Source organism: Phoenix dactylifera, chromosome 17 (genome assembly GCF_051530095.1).
Source record: "Phoenix dactylifera cultivar Ajwa chromosome 17, Ajwa_hap1_PhDact_Kaust_v1.1, whole genome shotgun sequence".
Classification (NCBI taxonomy): Eukaryota; Viridiplantae; Streptophyta; class Magnoliopsida; order Arecales; family Arecaceae; genus Phoenix; species Phoenix dactylifera.
The window spans coordinates 8595036-8615752 of record NC_143206.1 but is presented as its reverse complement, the minus strand read 5'-3'; the positions used below and the strand labels follow the sequence as shown (position 1 = coordinate 8615752).

The window sequence follows — 20717 nt, the reverse complement described above, 5'->3', positions numbered from 1 at the left end:
GTGATCTCCTTTCTTATTCGAGCATGCATTTTGCTGAACAAGTTAGCATTTCTATTCTCTAGTATGACTCATCTAGATCAGCAGCTTTGAACCTGATCACACCCTATAATTGGTTGAATTTCTATTGAAGAAACCCTCTCTCATCATTAAGTAACTTGCTGTAGTTTTTCATTCTTGTCGAGCACATCGATTTGTTTTATCATCTTCTGTTTCCATTTTACTGGCATATGGACTTGTGTTATATGTGCATGTGGTCATGAGTCACTTTATCTCCATTTGCAAGGGATAAAATTAAATGGCATCTATAAATGTGAAAAGGTAATGTATTAAATATTGTTTTGAACTATTGAATACAAATCAGAGGATGATGTTTGTTGCACTTCATTCCTCAGAGATGTCCTAGAATTATCCAAACACAAGCATTAGAATCAATTATTTGTGTCGATTCCATAAAATGGAAAGATCATTCCATATCCAACCAACATACATGGCCTTAAAGAGTGATGTCTGCTGCATTTCATTCCTTAATATCTCCTAGACTTATCCAATCACAAGAACTAGAATCATTTACTCATGACTATTCCCAAGAATGGAAAAAAAATTCCTGTTCGCCAACCAGCATGGACTGAAAGTAATGAACACAACAGAACATACAAATTTTCTCTCCAATAGTCATAGAATTAGATGACTATTACTATTCAATTTTACACATTATATTTTTTGAGAGAAATGGATTGAGACCCGCCCGAACTTTACTTACCCAAGTGCATATTTTGGGACGCATCATGTAAGAATCAAACCTAGAACTTTTGGTTGCTAAACAAAAGGCTACGACGTAATACAATGTGTACTTATATGCATTCACATGCTAATTCACATGCATATTATATATGTAACTGCACAAGACTATCATTTTTGCATAAATATCATAATTGTTGACACATGTATACTTCCATTGTTGCACAGGTGTATAGTTTATTGATGCATCATGATGGGGATTGTGTTGATGTGCACAGATAATAGCTGTACCATACACACTCTAACATTATATATCATGCACTTGTTATGTTGTTTTAACTAATGATTTTTAAATAACTTGAAAATAACCAAATAGTTAAAAAATTCAAAAAGCTATAAATATTAATCCAAAACTAATATTTTTGGTAATATCTATTATCTTAGTCTAAAAAATTCAAGTATTTTTAAGCTTATAATACAAACGGTAACATTTACCCAGATGCAACCCAACTCATCTCAAGATTTAGACCACAATGTTGTGGGCAATTTTACTAGTTGCAATGATGGTTGGCTCAAAATAATGTTAAGACACCCCGACAGGTTTTACTCATATCCTCTCCACCCGTAGGCCCGGCACGGCTACCCCTCGGAGCTTTAGCTTGAATCCCACGTGTGAGTACGTCACACCTGATACCACCAAAGCTACTAGATGTCCAATAAGCGTTCCTAGGTCTCATGTCTAAGCAGTGGCGGAAGCCACATTTTAATCGACGCTGCAGCGACTCGAACTTAGAATCACGAGGATAGAAAATACGACCAGGACCACTAGGCTACCACCTTGGTGGCAGCTACAGTCTTTTCTTGGACTGGTGGACTATTACCGGCAATTTATTAAGGGGCACTTCACTGTGAGATCCGGCCCTGAGTGGGTCGTTTTGGGCTGAAATCAGCAAGTCCCACCGACTTCAGCGAGGAGGGCGGACTGAAACAGATCGTCATCTGCTACTTCTTCGCCTCTACGGTTGAGTGGATTGCGATCCCCGATCGCTCGCCGTGGAGAACCACGCGGAGCAGTGGTTGGTAAGACCTCCGCGGGCCATTCGAACAGCCTCCGGCCATTTGGTCGGGCTCATCTGCCGCGAGGATCGCGGGCGGCGCAACGACCCAACCTTATCCCTTCGAAAACCCACCTATAAATCTCCCATTCTCCTGCGGTTGATCCACCACCGAGCCCTCTCCTCCCTCTTTCTTCTCCTTCTCCGGGGGTCTCTGGGGGCCACCGCACCACCTCAGCCGAGCGCTGCCACCACAGCTCCTTCCTCCTCTCTTTAATCCCCTTTAAGCTCATTACTCTGTTTTTCTCCTTCTTCCTGTTTCGACTGCTGCCACCAGCCCGACGGCCGAGCTGTCGTCGGCCGAGATCCTTCTCCGGTGGCCGGCATGCCACCAGGCCGAGCACCACCGCCCGTAGTCTTCTCCTCTCTCTGATTTTCTGGTTGCCCTGCTATCCCTGTTCCGAGATCCATCTCTTCTCGTCGGGAGCCGCCGTCGTCACCGAGATCAACCACCTGGGCCACACTCCGGTGAGCTCCTTTCCTCCTCCTCCTTCAATCTTTCCTAAGCTGATTCCCAATTTCCGATCCAACACAGTGCCTTGGTTGCTCACAAATCAATCTGTTCAAAGACTATCGTCGGCCGCCGCCGGCTGCTGTTGGCTGGTTGGTGAACCCTCTCCACCGCTGGTTGGGCCACCGCTAGACCATCGACCACCCCTCCGGCCTCTGCTCTCCTCTTTCTTTCCTTCTCTTCCTTCCCGTTTTGTTCTTCTCCACATTTCTTATTTCCTTCCCATTTTATTATTATTTATTAATTCAAAAATTAACCTTTCTTTGCTCTACCTTCTCCTTGGCACGCAGTTTAGATGTTGTAATGGCCGTGCCATCGATAGACCGAACTCAGACCCCTGACTAAACCCAAACTAAAATTCTCTCTCCTCTTTCTCTTTCTCTCTCTAAACAGACTTAGGAATCCTAGTGTAAGCCTTGCTTTTCTTATTGTTCGGATTTAGGTTGACTCAGTTTGGAGACTTTGAACTGTCCCAGTACCCCGGACGATAAACCAGACCCTTACTTCAGCCCCAGCTAGATAGATCTTTTGAAATTTGGCCACTTTTGATCTTCACCTAGCCAGTTAAATTCTTCTTGCCTAGACCGACCTAGGCAGTCGGTAGGCATTCGGGCACTGTCACTTGACCGACCTAATTTGGGGGCATGAGGTCGTTCTCCAGTAGTGTTTAATTTTGACTCCGCTTAACTTCTGAAATGATGATAAAATTAATAATATTTTAATTACATTAAAATAGGTACTCCAAACCTGTCTAAGTGGAGTGAAATTTTGAAGTGATAATAGGTAAGTAACCTAATGCTTCAAAGTGTATTTTCTAAATTTTTGATAAAATATTAATTAGTTGATTAAATTTGATTATGGCATCTGGTTTTCACTTGATTAAATGGGTCAGGCATGTTATTGCTACAATAGTAATTATTTTAAATTATGTTAAGTGTTATGTTATGAAATTGAAAAATATGGCTAGGCAAATCATAATTTTTTTTTTATAAGTATGCATTCTCAGCATGGCTATGATCTGATATGGCTCTGCCAATGGGGATTATTCATTGGCACTGTCGACTTGTAATCTATGAGAAACTGATTTTGACACCTCACCACCGGTGTTTAGAATAGTGGTATTTGGATACTGTGCCACCGGTTGTTAATAAAAGTGATTTTTGATATTTTGTATATTCTGACCCATGCCACTAGGTTACATGGCCATAGCCTGATTTCTGATTTCTGTATTCTAATTGCTGATTTCTGTTTTCTGATTTTTTGTATTTCTTTATGAAAACAATAATATACTTCAAAAAAAAATGCATTATTCAAGAAATAATTTATTTTTGGTCAATATTTTGTAATTTTAACTAATTACTCGATATGCTTTGACCCCACTTTAGGATATAATGTGGCTTATTGAGCTAGTGTAGCTCAGTATCATGTTTTCTCTATTTTTTAGATCTGGATCCATGATTGCTTAGAACTTGGGGAGTGCACTAGTTCTTTGAAGATACTTTCAGTTATTAGAGTTTTAGTAAGACTAGTTAGAATATTTTATTTGATTTATGTTAATAGGTAGTAAATGTTGACTTATGTCACTATGAAACTACTATAAGAATTATTTGGATAAATTTTTGATTAAATAAATTTTTAAAAATTATTATTGCTTTGATATGATCCGTAACCTTTCATGCTTGTATAGTCCGCTATACAGATATGTGGCGCCTGTTCAACCAAAGCAATGCTCTTGATAGACCTCTTGTGAAAGGATCACCCATGTTGAGGATGTGAGCATGCAAGGAGGCATTCACAAAGCCAAAGAAGGCTATGATGGAGGAGCCACTGCTGAAGCTGCCCGACTGCTCTAAGCCCTTTGAATTGCATACGGACATATGTCCGTCTTTGCAATTGGAGTAGTGCTGCCCATGAGTGCTGAAAGCTTAATGGCACTCAATGGCACTACACAGTCCAAGAGAAGGAAATGACAACAGTGGTGCATCATTTGAGAACATGAAGGCACTACATGCTTGGTTCTGAGTTTGAGGTGCATGAAGAAGGGAGCCCGACAAAGGGTGATGGTACAAGAGGTTGGGAAAGGGGACATGGTCATGGAGAAACTGCAACTATAGTAATTCAAGGCCTTTAGAAAGGTGCACAAGTGGTTGATATATATGCAAATATAAAGGGCCATTCCTTTAAAGGTGGGCAAGGTAGTTTAGGGATCGTTTGGTAACCCCAAGAGGATAACCACGGTGATCTAAGATCCCCGGTGATCCGAATGCTGGGGTGATTTGATCTTCAGTGATCTAAGATCAATGTGTTTGGTAGGCTATGGTCCAGTAATTAAAAATCCTCGGGTATCTATGAGTAACTTGTTTGGTATGGTACGGAGATCTAAGATCACCGACCACAAAATACCATAAATACCCCTGATATATCTTAAATGAATTTTTTATGTATTTTTAATTCTCATGAATTAAAAATGTAAGTCAATATGCTAATTTCTATAATAGCTCCATAATTTTATCACATATTTTACTTTTAGTAGCCCTTATCACAAGAAAATCAGACCATATTGTCTTTCTATCAACAATACTCTTCATGATGTCAAGTTTGAACAAATTGAATTATAATTAAATTGTTACAACATCCAACATATTCTTATTATTCTATTAAGACTATCATAACTCGGCCCAATTGCCAAAGAATTTAGTTTTATGGTTTGGGTCCCATTCAAAAATTTGTAGTCGTTAAGAACTATTCAAGAGGAAGGAATTCAAGATCTTTTCAAGATAGAATGGAAGTTATATGCTCATCTAGCTGGTTCAGGTTTCACATGAATAAAATGTCCATATGAATAAATATGAAAAATTTGGTATACTAGTTCTATTGGATATTATCTATATGTATAATGTCTATGTAGCCAACACATGAATAAAATGGAATAACACTAAGAATTGTAACATCCGAATTATTAAAAAGCCATAAACATCAAAACTCCATCAAATCTACAAACATTTAAAGTATTCTTTTCACTACAAACGTCCATAATAAACAAACCATAAGATTTACACTAGGCAAAATTAAACATGAAAGTCAAATGAGAGAAACCACCACCAACTATAGCTGTGAGGAGGTCTAGGTAGCATCACACTGGATCAAAGTCAAATGAGAGTCTATATGCACCGCCCTCTAACTGCTTTAGCACATATCTTCTCTTGAACTGTTGAGGCAGAGTAAAAATAAAGTTAATTTTGGACTTATCTTTACTAATGATCTCGTCAGTAATTAACATATCATCCTCCCTCAAAGCTTTTAAGCATCATTGTTGTCCTCGACCTAACACGACGCTTATAAGCGTCGAGCTAACACGATGCTTATAAGCGTCGTCGAAGGTGAGGACCCCTCCAAACCTAGCACACGACCCCGTGCCCTCATTTTGCTCTAGCGACTCCCCTTTTTCTCCTCTTCAGCACTACCCTAGCCTCCGTCTTTCTCCTCTCCGATGCCGACCGTCCGACTCCAACCTCCTATCCTCCTCCCTCCTCTCCGGCACAGACCGATCGACCCCAACCTACTCCGCTCGAGGTATTTTTCTTGTTGCCCAGATAGACAACCCAAGAGGGAGGGGGTGAATTGGGTTTTTAAATTAACTTAGCTAATTAAAACTTTGTGGATGATTAACTAAATACTATATCCAGTTATTTAATTAAAGCTAAGTGCTGTGAGTAATGTGTGGGGAAGAAGATGAGAGACAATGCACTACAAACACAAAGTTTTATAGTGGTTCGGAGCTAACCCTTGCTCCTACGTCCACTCCCCAAGTCTCACTTGAAAATTTCACTATAACCCCCTTGGATTACAGCCGGTTGTTTTGCAAGCTCACAACCGAACTTGTTGTTTTACGAGCTCACAACGAACTCGGTCGGTTTTCCCAGGCTCACCGACTAGAACCAACCCCGATTGTTTTTCCGGGCTCACAATCAAACCCTTACACTCGTTGGTTTTAAACCGGCTCACCAACCAACCTTAATCCCCTTGATTCAATCCTCCGATTGAATCAAGTAAATACACGAGATAGAAGAAAACAGAAGATAGCTTCTCAAAAAGCAGATTTAAAACAATATAATCGTAAAGGAGTTAGAAGCCCTCAAACGCTTTTAAGATGGTGAAGAGGTGTGGCTTCTGGAACTCCGGTCTCCTCTTGAAAGAGTGATCGACTTGAAAGCAGGAGGAGGAAGCTTTGAATGCTGGGAAGATGTTGGTGGAGCAGTAAATGCAGATCTTCCCTTTTTCTCGTTGAAGAGCACTTAGAGAGCTTGAAGACTTGAATGCTAGGAGTGGAATGTGTGTTGTCTCTCTTGCTACAGTCTTCTGTGGCTATTTAAGCCAACCCCCACGGAAACTAGCCGTTACTCTGCTTTTTCTGGCCGTTCTGCACACTCTGCGCAGCCTGACAATGTGACCGTTGGTGGGTTGGAGTCGACTCGCGCGATCAGGAGTCGACTCGGCTGTAGCAGGAGTCGACTCGAGCTTTTCCGGAGTCGACTCGGCAACTGTTCCCAGTTTGAATTAAAGTTGCCGTCTTGACTGGGAGTCGACTCGTCTTGACCCGGAGTCGACTCGCCAACTTCTGGCGCTGACCTGGCAATTTTGGAGTCGGCTCATCCTCTGTAGCCCGTAGATCCAAATTTGAATTTTGTCCACTCGAGTCGACTCGACTATCCTGGGAGTCGACTCGAATCTCAGAGCCCGAACTCCCGATTCTCTGTCTTTTGGCTCATCCAGTCTTGGAGTCGACTCGAACTTCCTTGGAGTCGACTCGGCTCTCAGTTTCCGAAAGTTGGTCTTCTGCCTTTTGACGTGAAGCTTGTCTTGGAGTCGACTCGAGCTGTCTGGGAGTCGACTCGAATCTCAGAGGCAGTAACATGGTCTTCTGTCTGTCGATGGTCGCACAGTCTCGGAGTCGACTCGCGTACTGCGGGAGTCGACTCGAATCTCAGAGTTCATAAAACGCTCTCTGACTTTTTCTTTGTGTACCGCTGGGAGTCGACTCGCATTCCACTGGAGTCGACTCGAATCTCAGACCTGAAAAACTGCTCTTCTGTCCTTCTGTCTGTTTTCAGTCGGAGTCGACTCGTACTGATCAGGAGTCGACTCGAGCTCGTGCCAGTGACCTTGATACGCTTGGAGTCGTCTCGTGATACTCGGGAGTCGACTCGAGTATCAGACATTGGTTCATGCAGACTTCTTAACTTATCCAAAATACTATGAACCAAGTCTAGAAACACTTGGACAGGATTTTCACTGAAACACTCAATTGAATTCATTAGTAATCACAAGATATACTCAATTGCTTTGAGCTCATCAAAATCAAATGGGGTTTTAATCAATCACTCCACAATCTCCCCCTTTTTGATGATGACAAAACTTTGAGTATATGTAAAATGAATTGCTCATAAAACAATGAAGTAAAATCCATAAATGAATTCAAATGTCTGATAATTTAATTTATCCAAGTTTGAAGGGAGTGAAACATTAAATTTCGGAGTTAAAGCTCCCCCTTTCATTTGGAATTATATAAGCCTTCATATTATGCAATCAATTGTTTGGCTTATATGTCATTAATGTTTTAGCTTGATTAAAATTCAGATTCTCCCCCTCAACATATGCATTCAACTATATTTTGATTTTCTGAATTTCCTCTTCATGCTTTGAAGTTTTTTTGAACTGAATTTTATCTTTAGAGGGAAAATCTGTCAATTTGTTCTTGAGTAGGATTCAGCTAATCTCCGAATATTCCTTGAATAGATTCTGGAGATTACTCCATTAGGAGCCCCAAAAGAGAGATAATGAGCCTCGAGGTACCGAATCCACTTAGAACAAATTTATGTGTGTTTTTAAGAGTTTATCGTTTTATTTATTTCCATTGATTTCTTTTACATATTTTTTAATATTTCTCCCCTTTTACATATTTTATACTTACACATTTCTCCCCCTTTTTGTCATCATACCAAAAAGGAGGTAATCACACACAATCAATGGCACAAATGGCACAGTCAATCATCAAATGGCACAGAAATGAAGATAAGATGTCTACTCATTGTATTGATATGAAGGTGAATACATTTGAGCATACAATAGGTAAAGCAAGAACAATACAAAAGAAGACAAAACACAACTCAAAATCATCTATGACCTCCTCGAGGATGTGCCTCCCCCTCTCGAGGATACATCTCCTCCTCTGGAGGATGTAGCTCCCCCTCTCGAGGATACATCTCCTCCTCTGGAGGATGTAGCTCCTCCTCTCGAGGATGTGACTCCTCCTCTCAATCGGCTCTGCTCCATGAGGAGGGCGACTGCCTCTGTACATGGCCCAGCTGCGTGATAATAGACGTGGTGGCTCTGCTATGTGTAGTGGAGAGCTCAGTCACCGACGTCTGAAGCCCAGTCACCGAGGTCTGAAGTGCATCCAGCTTGTCGATGAGCACATTCGACAAGCGCTCGGCCCCCTCGGTGGTGGTGTGCATGTCACGGCGGATGTCGTCCCGCATCCTCCTCGTGGTGCTCGTGACCTCGCTCATGCTGTGGAACTGGGCCTGCACCAGGGTCCTAATGTTGTAGATCTCCTGCCGCACCTCAGCCGTCATGTCTGTCACGGCTGTCAAAGATGGGACCAATGCTGAGGATGGAGTGGGTGCAGGAGTGGGAGCTGGCACGGAACCTCGGAGCTCCCGGAGCAGCTCGTCCCTCAAATCTCGGACGATCTCCTGCCGCAGCTCCCGGAGCTGCTCTGGATCAATACGGACCTCCATAGATGGTGGAGCTGAGGAGGAAGGTCCGGCAGAGGTGGTAGGAGCAGGAGGAGTGGATGGAAGGTCTGGATGGTCTGGAAACTCTGGGTAGTCAGAATCTGGCTCAGGACTGGGTGATGGTCTGGTGGTCTGAGCGGTGAGAGTGGACTTCCTAACCCAGATCCCTTCTCTCTTCCGAAATCCCATCCTGTGCATGGTCCCCGTACCCAAGCGATCAGTCCATCGCAAGGCACGAGAGGGTTCCTTCTTAGGAATGGAAATTTCGTACTGCCTAAAGAGAAGAGTGAATATCATTCCGTATGGGAGGGAGAGCCTAGGTCTATCCAGGGGCTCACACATATACCTATAAATGAGCTTGGGAAAGTTGACCGGGGTGTCCTGAAGAATGTAATACATAATAGCTAGGTCCCTCTCATTCACAAAATCAAATCTCCCTGTCTTAGGGAAGATGGACCTGGACAAAATGCTCAAAAGGATTCTCACTTCAATAGGAAGTGAGCTAGCAGATACCTCATCTAGGGGAGACTGAGGTGGATGCCCTAAGACGATCGTAAGGGCCTCAAATCTATCCTCAGGATGTGCAGGAGCCACCCCTACTAATGGAAGGTGGAGGATATGGGCAATGAGGTCCTCTGTGACACGCAATGGGACACCTAATACCGTGCCCTCAATACCTCCATCTCTCCGATGGACGGTACTGTAGAACTCTTGAACTAGGCCAGGATAGGTGGGAAGGTCCAAGGTGAGGAAGTACTCTAGACCCTGGGCTCTAAGCCTATCGCCTATGGTGAATCCTTCCCGGGAGAGATAGTCGAAAGTGACATACCTCCCGGAGGTGACGGCCTTCCCGGCCAACGGCCTAACATGAACCACCCTAGGCGGGGAACGATCCGGAGGAGGTTGCCTCGCGGGATCGTGCCGCGCCTTGGAGCGCCGCTCGGGACCGGCCACGGGACGGGACCTCTTTCTAACAACTCCCTTGCGAGGCATCTTGACCTAAACGAGATGAAAACCTAGAGAACGAAGAAGGATCGATAGAGGAAGCTCGGGACTGACCTGAAAAGACCTAGGAACGGACGGAAACTCAATGTCCGGCGAAGAATCGACGGAAAAAGGGCTTGGAGACGATCGAGGATGACCTAGGAGTCGGCTCTAGGGCTTTGTGAACAGTGGCAGCTTGAGAAAAAGTGTTTGCGAAACGACAAACCTAGGGTTAAAAAGTCGGATCCCGACTGCGAGTCGACTCCCCTGAGTCGCGAGTCGACTCGACCTCGAGTCGACTCCAGAAAATGCGCGAGTCGACTCTCCTTATGCGCCTGTAGACTTCGAGTCGACTCCCGACAATGTGCGAGTCGACTCCCCCTCAGCTGCCAACTTTGCGAGTCGACTCCCCCAAATGCGCGAGTCGACTCCCCCTTAGGAGCCGGCTCTGAAACTTACTCGAGTCGTCTCTAACCTTGGCACGCACTTAAAAATCATGCTATAACCGTGCCAAATGAGGGAAAATCACCTAGTTGGGATCTGATTTGATGATCATTGAATAGAAACTCTATTTTAACCTCATTTTAACCATCAAAATCAATTAATCTAGTGGAAACTCCCACTAGGATGGGTCAATCACTCCTAATCCCCTCCTAAGTACACTGAACCTCTCTTCACTTAGGGATTTTGTGAAAATATCTGCTAATTGATCATCAGTACAAACAAATTGGAGAGTCACATCACCATTCAATACATGATCTCTTATGAAGTGATGTCTTATCTCAATGTGTTTAGTTCTTGAGTGTTGAATTGGATTTTTAGTTAGGTTTATAGCACTTGTATTATCACAATTAATGGGGATTTTATCTTGTTTAATGCCATAATCTTCTAATTGTTGTTTAATCCACAAGATTTGAGCACAACAACTCCCGGCTGCAACATATTCAGCTTCTGCAGTGGATAATGCAACCGAGTTTTGTTTCTTGCTAAACCATGAGATTAGGTTTTCTCCTAGAAATTGACAAGACCCGCTGGTACTTTTTCTATCAAGCTTACATCCAGCGAAGTCTGAATCTGTGTACCCTATTAAGTTTAGGCTAGATTCTTTAGAGTACCACAGCCCTATATTCTTAGTTCCTATTAAGTATTTAAAGATTCTCTTAACTGCAGCTAGGTGTGATTCTTTAGGATTAGCCTGATATCTAGCACACATGCACACACTAAACATAATATCAGGCCTACTTGCAGTAAGATACAGTAAAGAACCTATCATACCTCTATAAAGTTTTTGATCTACAGATTTACCTGATTCATCTTGGTCTAACTTACATGATGAGCTCATGGGGGTGCTGATTGACTTGTTTCCCTCCATATCGAACTTCTTGAGCATCTCCTTGATATATTTGGCTTGATTGATGAAGATGCCTCCTTCAGATTGTTTGATTTGAAGCCCGAGGAAGTAGTTCAGCTCTCCCATCATGCTCATCTCAAACTCACTCTGCATCAAATCAGCAAATTCCTCGCAGAGGCGATTGTTAGTAGCACCGAAAATGATATCATCAACATAAATTTGTACTAATAACATATCCTTATTTTTCTTTTTCAGAAATAATGTTGTATCTACATTTCTCCTAGAGAATCCATGTTCTAATAGAAATTTACTAAGTCTCTCATACCATGCTCTAGGTGCTTGTTTTAGACCATAAAGTGCTTTGTTCAGTTTATACACATGATTGGGGTATTGATGATTTTCAAAACCAGGAGGTTGTTCCACATATACCTCCTCATTAATAAACCCATTTAGAAAAGCACTTTTTACATCCATTTGATATAGCTTGAAGTCCTTAGAGCATGCATATGCTAATAATAGTCTAATAGCCTCAAGTCTAGCTACGGGAGCAAAGGTTTCATCAAAGTCTATACCTTCTTCTTGATTATAACCCTTTGCTACTAGTCTAGCCTTATTCCTTATAACAATTCCATTTTCATCTAGCTTATTTTTATATATCCATTTTGTACCTATAATTGGATATTCAGAAGGTCTCTCTACTAGATCCCACACTTTATTTCTAGTAAATTGGTTTAGTTCTTCTTGCATTGCATTTATCCAATTTACATCATTTTCGGCTTCTTCTATATGTTTGGGCTCAAAGTGTGAAACAAAAGCTAGATGGTTATTCAAATTTCTAAGGGATGCTCTAGTCCTAACGGGTTGGGATGGATCATCTAGAATTAGTTCCTTAGGATGCCCATGAGCATACCTCCAAGCTTTAGTTAGCCCATGATCCACTATAGGCTCTTGGTTTGATGATTCTCCTTCAATCAACTTTTGATTATCATCTTGTAATCCCATCTCATCTATCTTTTCTTCAAGTATTTCAATATCATCATCAAAATTAACCTTCTTACTAGATGAGATGTCACTAGAGTCATCAAAAACAACATGTATAGATTCTTCTATAACTAGGGTTCTTTTATTAAAGATTCTATAGGCTTTACTAGTTGTAGAATAACCTAGGAATATTCCTTCATCAGATTTTGGATCAAATTTCCCTAGATTATCTTTCCCATTATTATGTACAAAACACCTACATCCGAAAACATGAAAATAGTTAACCTTTGGTTTTCTGTTTTTCCACAGTTCATATGGTGTTTTCTTTATGATGGGTCTTAATATAACTCTATTTAATACATGGCAAGAAGTATTAATGGCTTCTCTCCAAAAGTACTTAGGGAGGTTACTTTCACATAACATCGTTCTAGCCATTTCCTCTAGGGTTCTATTTTTCCTTTCCACAACTCCATTTTGTTGTGGTGTCCTAGGTGCTGAGAAATTATGGGTTATCCCCTTTTTACTACAAAATTCATCAAATAATTGATTTTCGAATTCGGTACCATGGTCACTTCTAATAGCTATAACTGAGGACTCTCTAGCATTTGTTACTTCCTTATGGAACTTCTTAAACATAGAAAATGCTTGATCCTTATGCGCTAGAAACATGACCCATGTGTACCTAGAGTAATCATCTACTATAACTAGACCATATTTATTTCCACCTAGGCTTGTTGTTCTAGTTGGACCAAATAGGTCCATGTGTAGTAATTCTAGAGGCCTAGAAGTAGAGACACATTTTATGGATTTAAAAGAGTTTCTAGATTGTTTGCCAAATTGACATGCTTCACATATTTTGTTCTTTTCAAATTTTAATTTTGGCAAACCTATCACGGAGTCTCTTTTAACTAGTTTAGTTATTGTGTCCATGCTTGCATGACCTAACTTACGGTGCCATAACCAACTAGCATCATTTTCTTTAGTTTCATTAACAACTAAACATTGGTTATGTTTTGTAAGGTCTTCTAGATCTACCACATATACATTTCCACGTCTCATCCCTTTAAAAACTAAACTATTATCATTAGTATTTGTTATAATGCACAGTGATGGTTTAAACATAACATCATATCCTTTGTCACATAATTGACTAATGCTTAACAAGTTATGCTTAAGACCATCAACATATCTAACATTATCTATAAAAGTAGAAGGGGTGATTTGAACTTTACCAATACCAATGATGTGACCTTGGTTGTTGTCTCCAAACGTCACAGCACCTCCCTTCTTAGCTTCAAGAGTGAAAAATTGGTCTTTATCACCCGTCATGTGCCTTGAGCAGCCACTATCCAAATACCAGCAATTTTTGTTGACCTTGGCTGCAAGACACTCCTACACAAGCAAATCATGTCATCTTAGGTACCCAAGTTTTCTTGGGTCCTTCATGGTTAGTCAAGTTGGTTCCTTTTGGAACCCATACCCTTTTAATTTTTATTTTAGTTTTACTTTTTCTAAAATTACATACATTTGCTTTATGGCCTACTGTACCACAACAAAAGCAGGTTATTTTCTTAGTTTTTGTTTCCCCAGCTTTAACAAAGAAGTTACTAAGAAGTTTTTGCTTATTCCTTGGTTTATATCCTAAACCGGCTTTATTAAACACTGCACGTTGACTATTTAGTATCATGTTTAATTTTTCAGAACTATAGGTAAATCTTTCAACTAAGGGTTTGTATTTGTTAAGTTCTTTAGTTAGTGTCTGATTTTCGGCTTTTAGATCATTAAGTTCTTTAGTAAGATCCTTATCTAAGGTTTGTTTATATTTTTTAAGTTCTGAAAATTCCTTAGTTAGTTTTTCATTTTCTTTAGTTAAGGTGTTGGTCTTTTGAGTTAAAAGTTGGTTGCTTGTTTTAAGTTCTATATTTTCTTTGGTGATTAAATCCTTATCCTTAACTAATTTATCGTATTTATGTAGGTATGATTGATTAGTTATTTTCAGTTCTTTATTCTTAAGATTTATGGCCTTATATTCTACCATTAATTCATTAATGCATCATAAAGTTCATCAAATGAAAAATCATAGTGCGTATCGGAAGTTACCTCATTTTCGTTGGCCATGAAACAAAAATTGGCCTTCTCTTCTTGTTCTTCATCCGATGATGAAGATGATGCGTCGGAGTCCGATAGGGTGGTGACAAGGGCTTTCTTCTTCTTCTTGTACTTGCTGCTCTTCTTTAGTAAGGGACACTCAGCTCGGATGTGTCCCGGCTTTTTGCACTCATAGCAGCCGGTCCCCTCACTTTCCCTTTCCTTACCTTTGTCCTTGCGGTAGGAATTTGAGGGGCCTCTCCTTTGATGATAGGACTTCTTGTGGTTGATGAATTTCTTGAACTTGCGCACAAGAAGAGCCTCACCACCATCTTCCTCATCTTCTTCTTCTTCACTGCTGCTGCTGCAAGACAAGTCCTTGTTAGAAGAAGTAGATTTTAAAGCTATTACCTTTTTCTTATGGGAGGACTCTTCCTCGTTGTGTTGTTTCATGGTAAGCTCATGCGTCATAAGGGATCCAAGGAGCTCTTCAAGTGGAAGCTTGTTCAAGTCTTTAGCTTCTTGGATTGCCGTCACTTTAGCTTCCCACGACCTTGGTAGACACCGAAGGATTTTCCTGACAAGTTCACTGTTAGTATAGTTCTTGCCAAGGCTTTTTAGGCCATTGACAATATCAGTAAACCTAGTGAACATGCATGTAATTATTTCGTTAGAGTCCATTTTAAATAGTTCATATTTATGAACCAAAATATTTATTTTGGACTCTTTCACTTGATTCGTGCCCTCATGGGTCACTTCAAGTCTGTCCCAAATCTCTTTTGCAGAATTGCAAGTAGAGACCCTATTGAATTCATTACGGTCTAAGGCACAATAGAAGACATTCATTGCTTTAGAGTTTAATTGTGCCTTCCTCATGTCATGTTCATCCCAGTCCATTTCAAGTTTAGGTACCTTAACACCATCTACGTATATGGATGGGATGTATGGCCCATTTACTACAATGGACCACATCTCATAGTCTTGGGCTTGGATGAATATTCTCATCCTAGCCTTCCAGTATGAGTAGTCAGATCCATTGAAGAAAGGGGGTCTTTGGGTGGACTGACCCTCAATGTGAGAAGATCCAAATGGGGTTGTCATTTTGATCTTTTAACTCTTGAGTGGAAGAGTTTTTGGCTCTGATACCACTTGTTGCCCAGATAGACAACCCAAGAGAGGGGGGTGAATTGGGTTTTTAAATTAACTTAGCTAATTAAAACTTTGTGGATGATTAACTAAATACTATATCCAGTTATTTAATTAAAGCTAAGTGCTGTGAGTAATGTGTGGGGAAGAAGATGAGAGACAATGCACTACAAACACAAAGTTTTATAGTGGTTCGGAGCTAACCCTTGCTCCTACGTCCACTCCCCAAGTCTCACTTGGGAATTTCACTATAACCCCCTTGGATTACAGCCGGTTGTTTTGCAAGCTCACAACCGAACTTGTTGTTTTACGAGCTCACAACGAACTCGGTCGGTTTTCCCAAGCTCACCGACTAGAACCAACCCCGATTGTTTTCCCGGGCTCACAATCAAACCCTTACACTCGTTGGTTTTAAACCGGCTCACCAACCAACCTTAATCCCCTTGATTCAATCCTCCGATTGAATCAAGTAAATACACGAGATAGAAGAAAACAGAAGATAGCTTCTCAAAAAGCAGATTTAAAACAATATAATCGTAAAGGAGTTAGAAGCCCTCAAACGCTTTTAAGATGGTGAAGAGGTGTGGCTTCTGGAACTCCGGTCTCCTCTTGAAAGAGTGATCGACTTGAAAGCAGGAGGAGGAAGCTTTGAATGCTGGGAAGATGTTGGTGGAGCAGTAAATGCAGATCTTCCCTTTTTCTCGTTGAAGAGCACTTAGAGAGCTTGAAGACTTGAATGCTAGGAGTGGAATGTGTGTTGTCTCTCTTGCTACAGTCTTCTGTGGCTATTTAAGCCAACCCCCACGGAAACTAGCCGTTACTCTGCTTTTTCTGGCCGTTCTGCACACTCTGCGCAGCCTGACAATGTGACCGTTGGTGGGTTGGAGTCGACTCGCGCGATCAGGAGTCGACTCGGCTGTAGCAGGAGTCGACTCGAGCTTTTCCGGAGTCGACTCGGCAACTGTTCCCAGTTTGAATTAAAGTTGCCGTCTTGACTGGGAGTCGACTCGTCTTGACCCGGAGTCGACTCGCCAACTTCTGGCGCTGACCTGGCAATTTTGGAGTCGGCTCATCCTCTGTAGCCCGTGGATCCAAATTTGAATTTTGTCCACTCGAGTCGACTCGACTATCCTGGGAGTCGACTCGAATCTCAGAGCCCGAACTCCCGATTCTCTGTCTTTTGGCTCATCCAGTCTTGGAGTCGACTCGAACTTCCTTGGAGTCGACTCGGCTCTCAGTTTCCGAAAGTTGGTCTTCTGCCTTTTGACGTGAAGCTTGTCTTGGAGTCGACTCGAGCTGTCTGGGAGTCGACTCGAATCTCAGAGGCAGTAACATGGTCTTCTGTCTGTCGATGGTCGCACAGTCTCGGAGTCGACTCGCGTACTGCGGGAGTCGACTTGAATCTCAGAGTCCATAAAACGCTCTCTGACTTTTTCTTTGTGTACCGCTGGGAGTCGACTCGCATTCCACTGGAGTCGACTCGAATCTCAGACCTGAAAAACTGTTCTTCTGTCCTTCTGTCTGTTTTCAGTCGGAGTCGACTCGTACTGATCAGGAGTCGACTCGAGCTCGTGCCAGTGACCTTGATACGCTTGGAGTCGTCTCGTGATACTCGGGAGTCGACTCGAGTCTCAGACATTGGTTCATGCAGACTTCTTAACTTATCCAAAATACTATGAACCAAGTCTAGAAACACTTGGACAGGATTTTCACTGAAACACTCAATTGAATTCATTAGTAATCACAAGATATACTCAATTGCTTTGAGCTCATCAAAATCAAATGGGGTTTTAATCAATCACTCCACATTTCTCCTTCGCCTCCTTTTGTTCGTGTGTTCGTGGGTGTTTTTTCCTTCTTTAATTTGTTCTCTAGCTTCGCCTCCGTCTGAAAATCTCCTCCTCCTCTTTCCTCTCCGGCGCCGACCGAGTAGCCCTCAAGCCTCAATCGAGCTTCGCGATAGCCCTCCTCTCCGGAGACTAGCGTCGACCGACCGGCCCAAAATAATGCACTATCTTTCCTTTATTCTTCTGTGCTTAGTCATATACTCTAGGTTTTAAATTATCAATTTGATTTTTTTTGGTACCTAAGAATTAGAATAGAGCTATGCAATCATTAAATTATCTTATGAACTTCTAAAACTGAGATGCAATCATTAAATTAAGTCAGTTTCCTCCTCCCCAATTTAGCCACAATGAAACCTTTATCTTGATGTCGTGAGACAATGCGCTGAGTCCCAATGACCCTGAGTTCAGCCATGCTGAGAACTTGGTCAAGTGGCAAGAATCTTCACATGGCGAGCCTAACTAGGAACGAGCTAAGAATCTCGTGCAGTATGAGAAGCCGATCGAGGATTTTAGTGTGACGGGGATACATACGCGGTAGGTAGGGCATAATGTAATGATCTCAATGATGGAATCCAGGATGGTTACTCAAAACTTTTTTTTGCTGAAATAGTGCTCAAACTTTAAGGTGACTCATGTTGCGACGCTTTCTTGCAGGGTCTAGAGTTCTCCAGAGATAGCCAGAGCTCTCTAACACTCTAGATAGTTTTGGATGTTTTCCTAAATTTTTCTGGTAGCTTGTAAATATCTTTTATTTAGAATATTTTAACTGTTGGATGCATAACAAATGGCGATATCCTAGCCACTCAAATCCCTATGGCTTAGCTCTATATGAAGAAGAGGAAGGGCCCTCCCATAGCACTCCACAGTGCAGTATTGCTCGCCACCTCTAATACTAATACAAAGCATTCTTCATCCACTTTGCTCTTTAGATCAATATATTTAATGTATATTTCTGCCGACAAATAATAGTTGTGGGGATCTCTTACAAAGACAACTTCCTAATCGTTCAGCACTTACTTTGTCTCATTTTATTCTATAAAACTATATCCATTACCACAACAATTGGAGTTTCTCAAAGGCCTGCATAGGTTTATTCCAACGATCCACAATAAAACAAGGGAATAGGTCATATATAAGAGCACGTATATATCCGTCGCTGGGTCACTAGGCATTGGACGTGAAGTTGAAGTTGGCGCAGGTGGTCTGCCGGAAGAGCAGCGACGAGCTGAACCCCAACCGCGACGTTGCCAGGTCGAACTGCAGCAGGTTGTCCTCCAGCTGATGCCCTCCGATCACCACCGATGTCCTCGGGTTCGCGCCGCCGTCCACGAACCCCAGGCAAAGAACGTCGTCATTCACCTGCACCATCGAGTTGGAGCCAAAGATCCTCCAGAACACACTCTCGCTCTCCAGCACAAGGTCGATGGACGGCACCGCCGGCCCGACTCTCGTGCTCCCGATTTCCTTCGAATTGAAGCACACTGTGAATGGCGACACCGCCGCGGCCCTGGTGATGTTAGCCAACGACTCTTCGAACGCCGATGCCACCGCCTTGTAGATGGAGGTCTCGAGGGTGGTGTATGGAGTGACCGTGCTGATCTTGGTTCCACCGACGCCGTTTCTATCGATGGAGAGCAATGTAGTGTTGATAGGCACCGTTTTTTCGTTTATCTTGATTGATTTTACTCCGATGAAGTACTCGGCCGACTTCTCTCCTGCTACAGAAGTTCCGGCGGTGCTTACAGGATTGATGATGAGATGAGTGTAGATAAGAGATTGCGAAGCATCCACATTCGGGAGCAAGTTGTAGGGTCCGTCGCCGAAGAATATGACACCGTCCGACGATGTCGAAGATGAGAGACACAGCGCGAACTTCCGATGGAAGCTGAACGTTGCAGCGAGCTGCGTCGGTAGACCAATTTTAGTCCGGCCGAGGCCCGCCATGCCGGTGGCGCCGCTCGCAAGGCCTTCGACGAGGGACGTGGGCGCGCATGAAAAGAGGAAGCTGGGATCGACGGCAAGAGGGCCAGGGTTGGACCCATCGGTGGATGGGAGGGAGAGGACGTCCTCGGCGAGCTCGCCGCCGGTGCTTGTTCGGATGAAGGGGTTCTCAGGGGAGACGCCGCAGGTGTTGTTGTTGCACCCGGGCCGGGGGGCGGAGAAGCAGTCGCCGCACCCGTTGGCCATGGCAAGGGAGCACTGGGCCGAGCGGCATCGGACGGGGCGGTATGTGGACGAGGTGTAGCCGTTGTCGCAGTCGACCCAGAGGAAGCGACCGCCGAGGTCGACGACGAGCTTGAGGAGCACAAGAGGGGTTCTCTGGCTGACGCGGGTCACGTACTGGAGGGTGGCGGCATCCTTGGCGACCGGGGCGACGAGGGCGTGGGGCCGTTGGGCCGAGGAGATGGAGAAGAGGAAGAGGAGGGAGGCGAAGAGGAGAAGGGGCGCGGAGGAAGCCATTGCGGACATGGTGAGGAGACGTTCAAGCCTGCAGTTCTTTTTGTAGTGCTTCTTGGTCAAGATGTGGGGGCTATTAATTTGCCATGGTAGGCTTGCAGTAGCTGGCTTATCTAGAAACTGAACAATTTTGACTCTGATTGCTTCAAGTTCAAGTCTTAGCTTTTTGATGCTGATGCGTCTTATTCTGTACATAAATTAAGGCTCATGAAAGGGGGGAACTTATCCATTGATGATGTGGAAGAGAAGACTCATTTGAATTAAGAAAGAGGGTATGTATAGATGTAAGAAGAAGAGGAGGTGAGCTTCTTTCGCTTGTTTGAATGAATTTTGATGACTTCTTGGTAAAGCCAAGAGCGGTGCATTAAGTCAGCCGTACATAAATAAATTTTGTTATGTATATATGTATTAAGAAAAACTTGCTTTGTTGAATTTTGGCTTTGTTGAATGATTATGATGACTTCCTGGCTCCTTTTAGAACTTGCTTTTTCTAAAGCCAAGAGCGGCGGCATTGAGTCCGCCGTAGACCACTGCAGGCCGGTATTCTCTGGTTTCGTAATTATGGCTCAGCATCCGTTTGATTCGCAGGAAGGAGGGAAAAAAAAAAGAGAAATGATTAATAAAAAAATTATATTTAGCTAAAATTAAAAAAAAGTTTTTTCATAAAAATAAAATTTTTATATTTTATGAAAAATAATTATA

At 42.6% G+C, this 20717-nt stretch overlaps 1 protein-coding gene across 1 annotated transcript; it reads right to left on the bottom strand.

The window, feature by feature from the left end:
- Positions 1-18475: 18475 nt before the first annotated feature.
- On the bottom strand, positions 18476-20060 carry LOC103722096 (putative aspartic proteinase GIP2). Its single transcript, XM_008812537.6, has one exon. It carries the CDS (start codon positions 20025-20027, stop codon positions 18723-18725), a length of 1305 nt encoding a protein of 434 aa, XP_008810759.4. The 5' UTR covers positions 20028-20060; the 3' UTR covers positions 18476-18722.
- Positions 20061-20717: the final 657 nt, after the last annotated feature.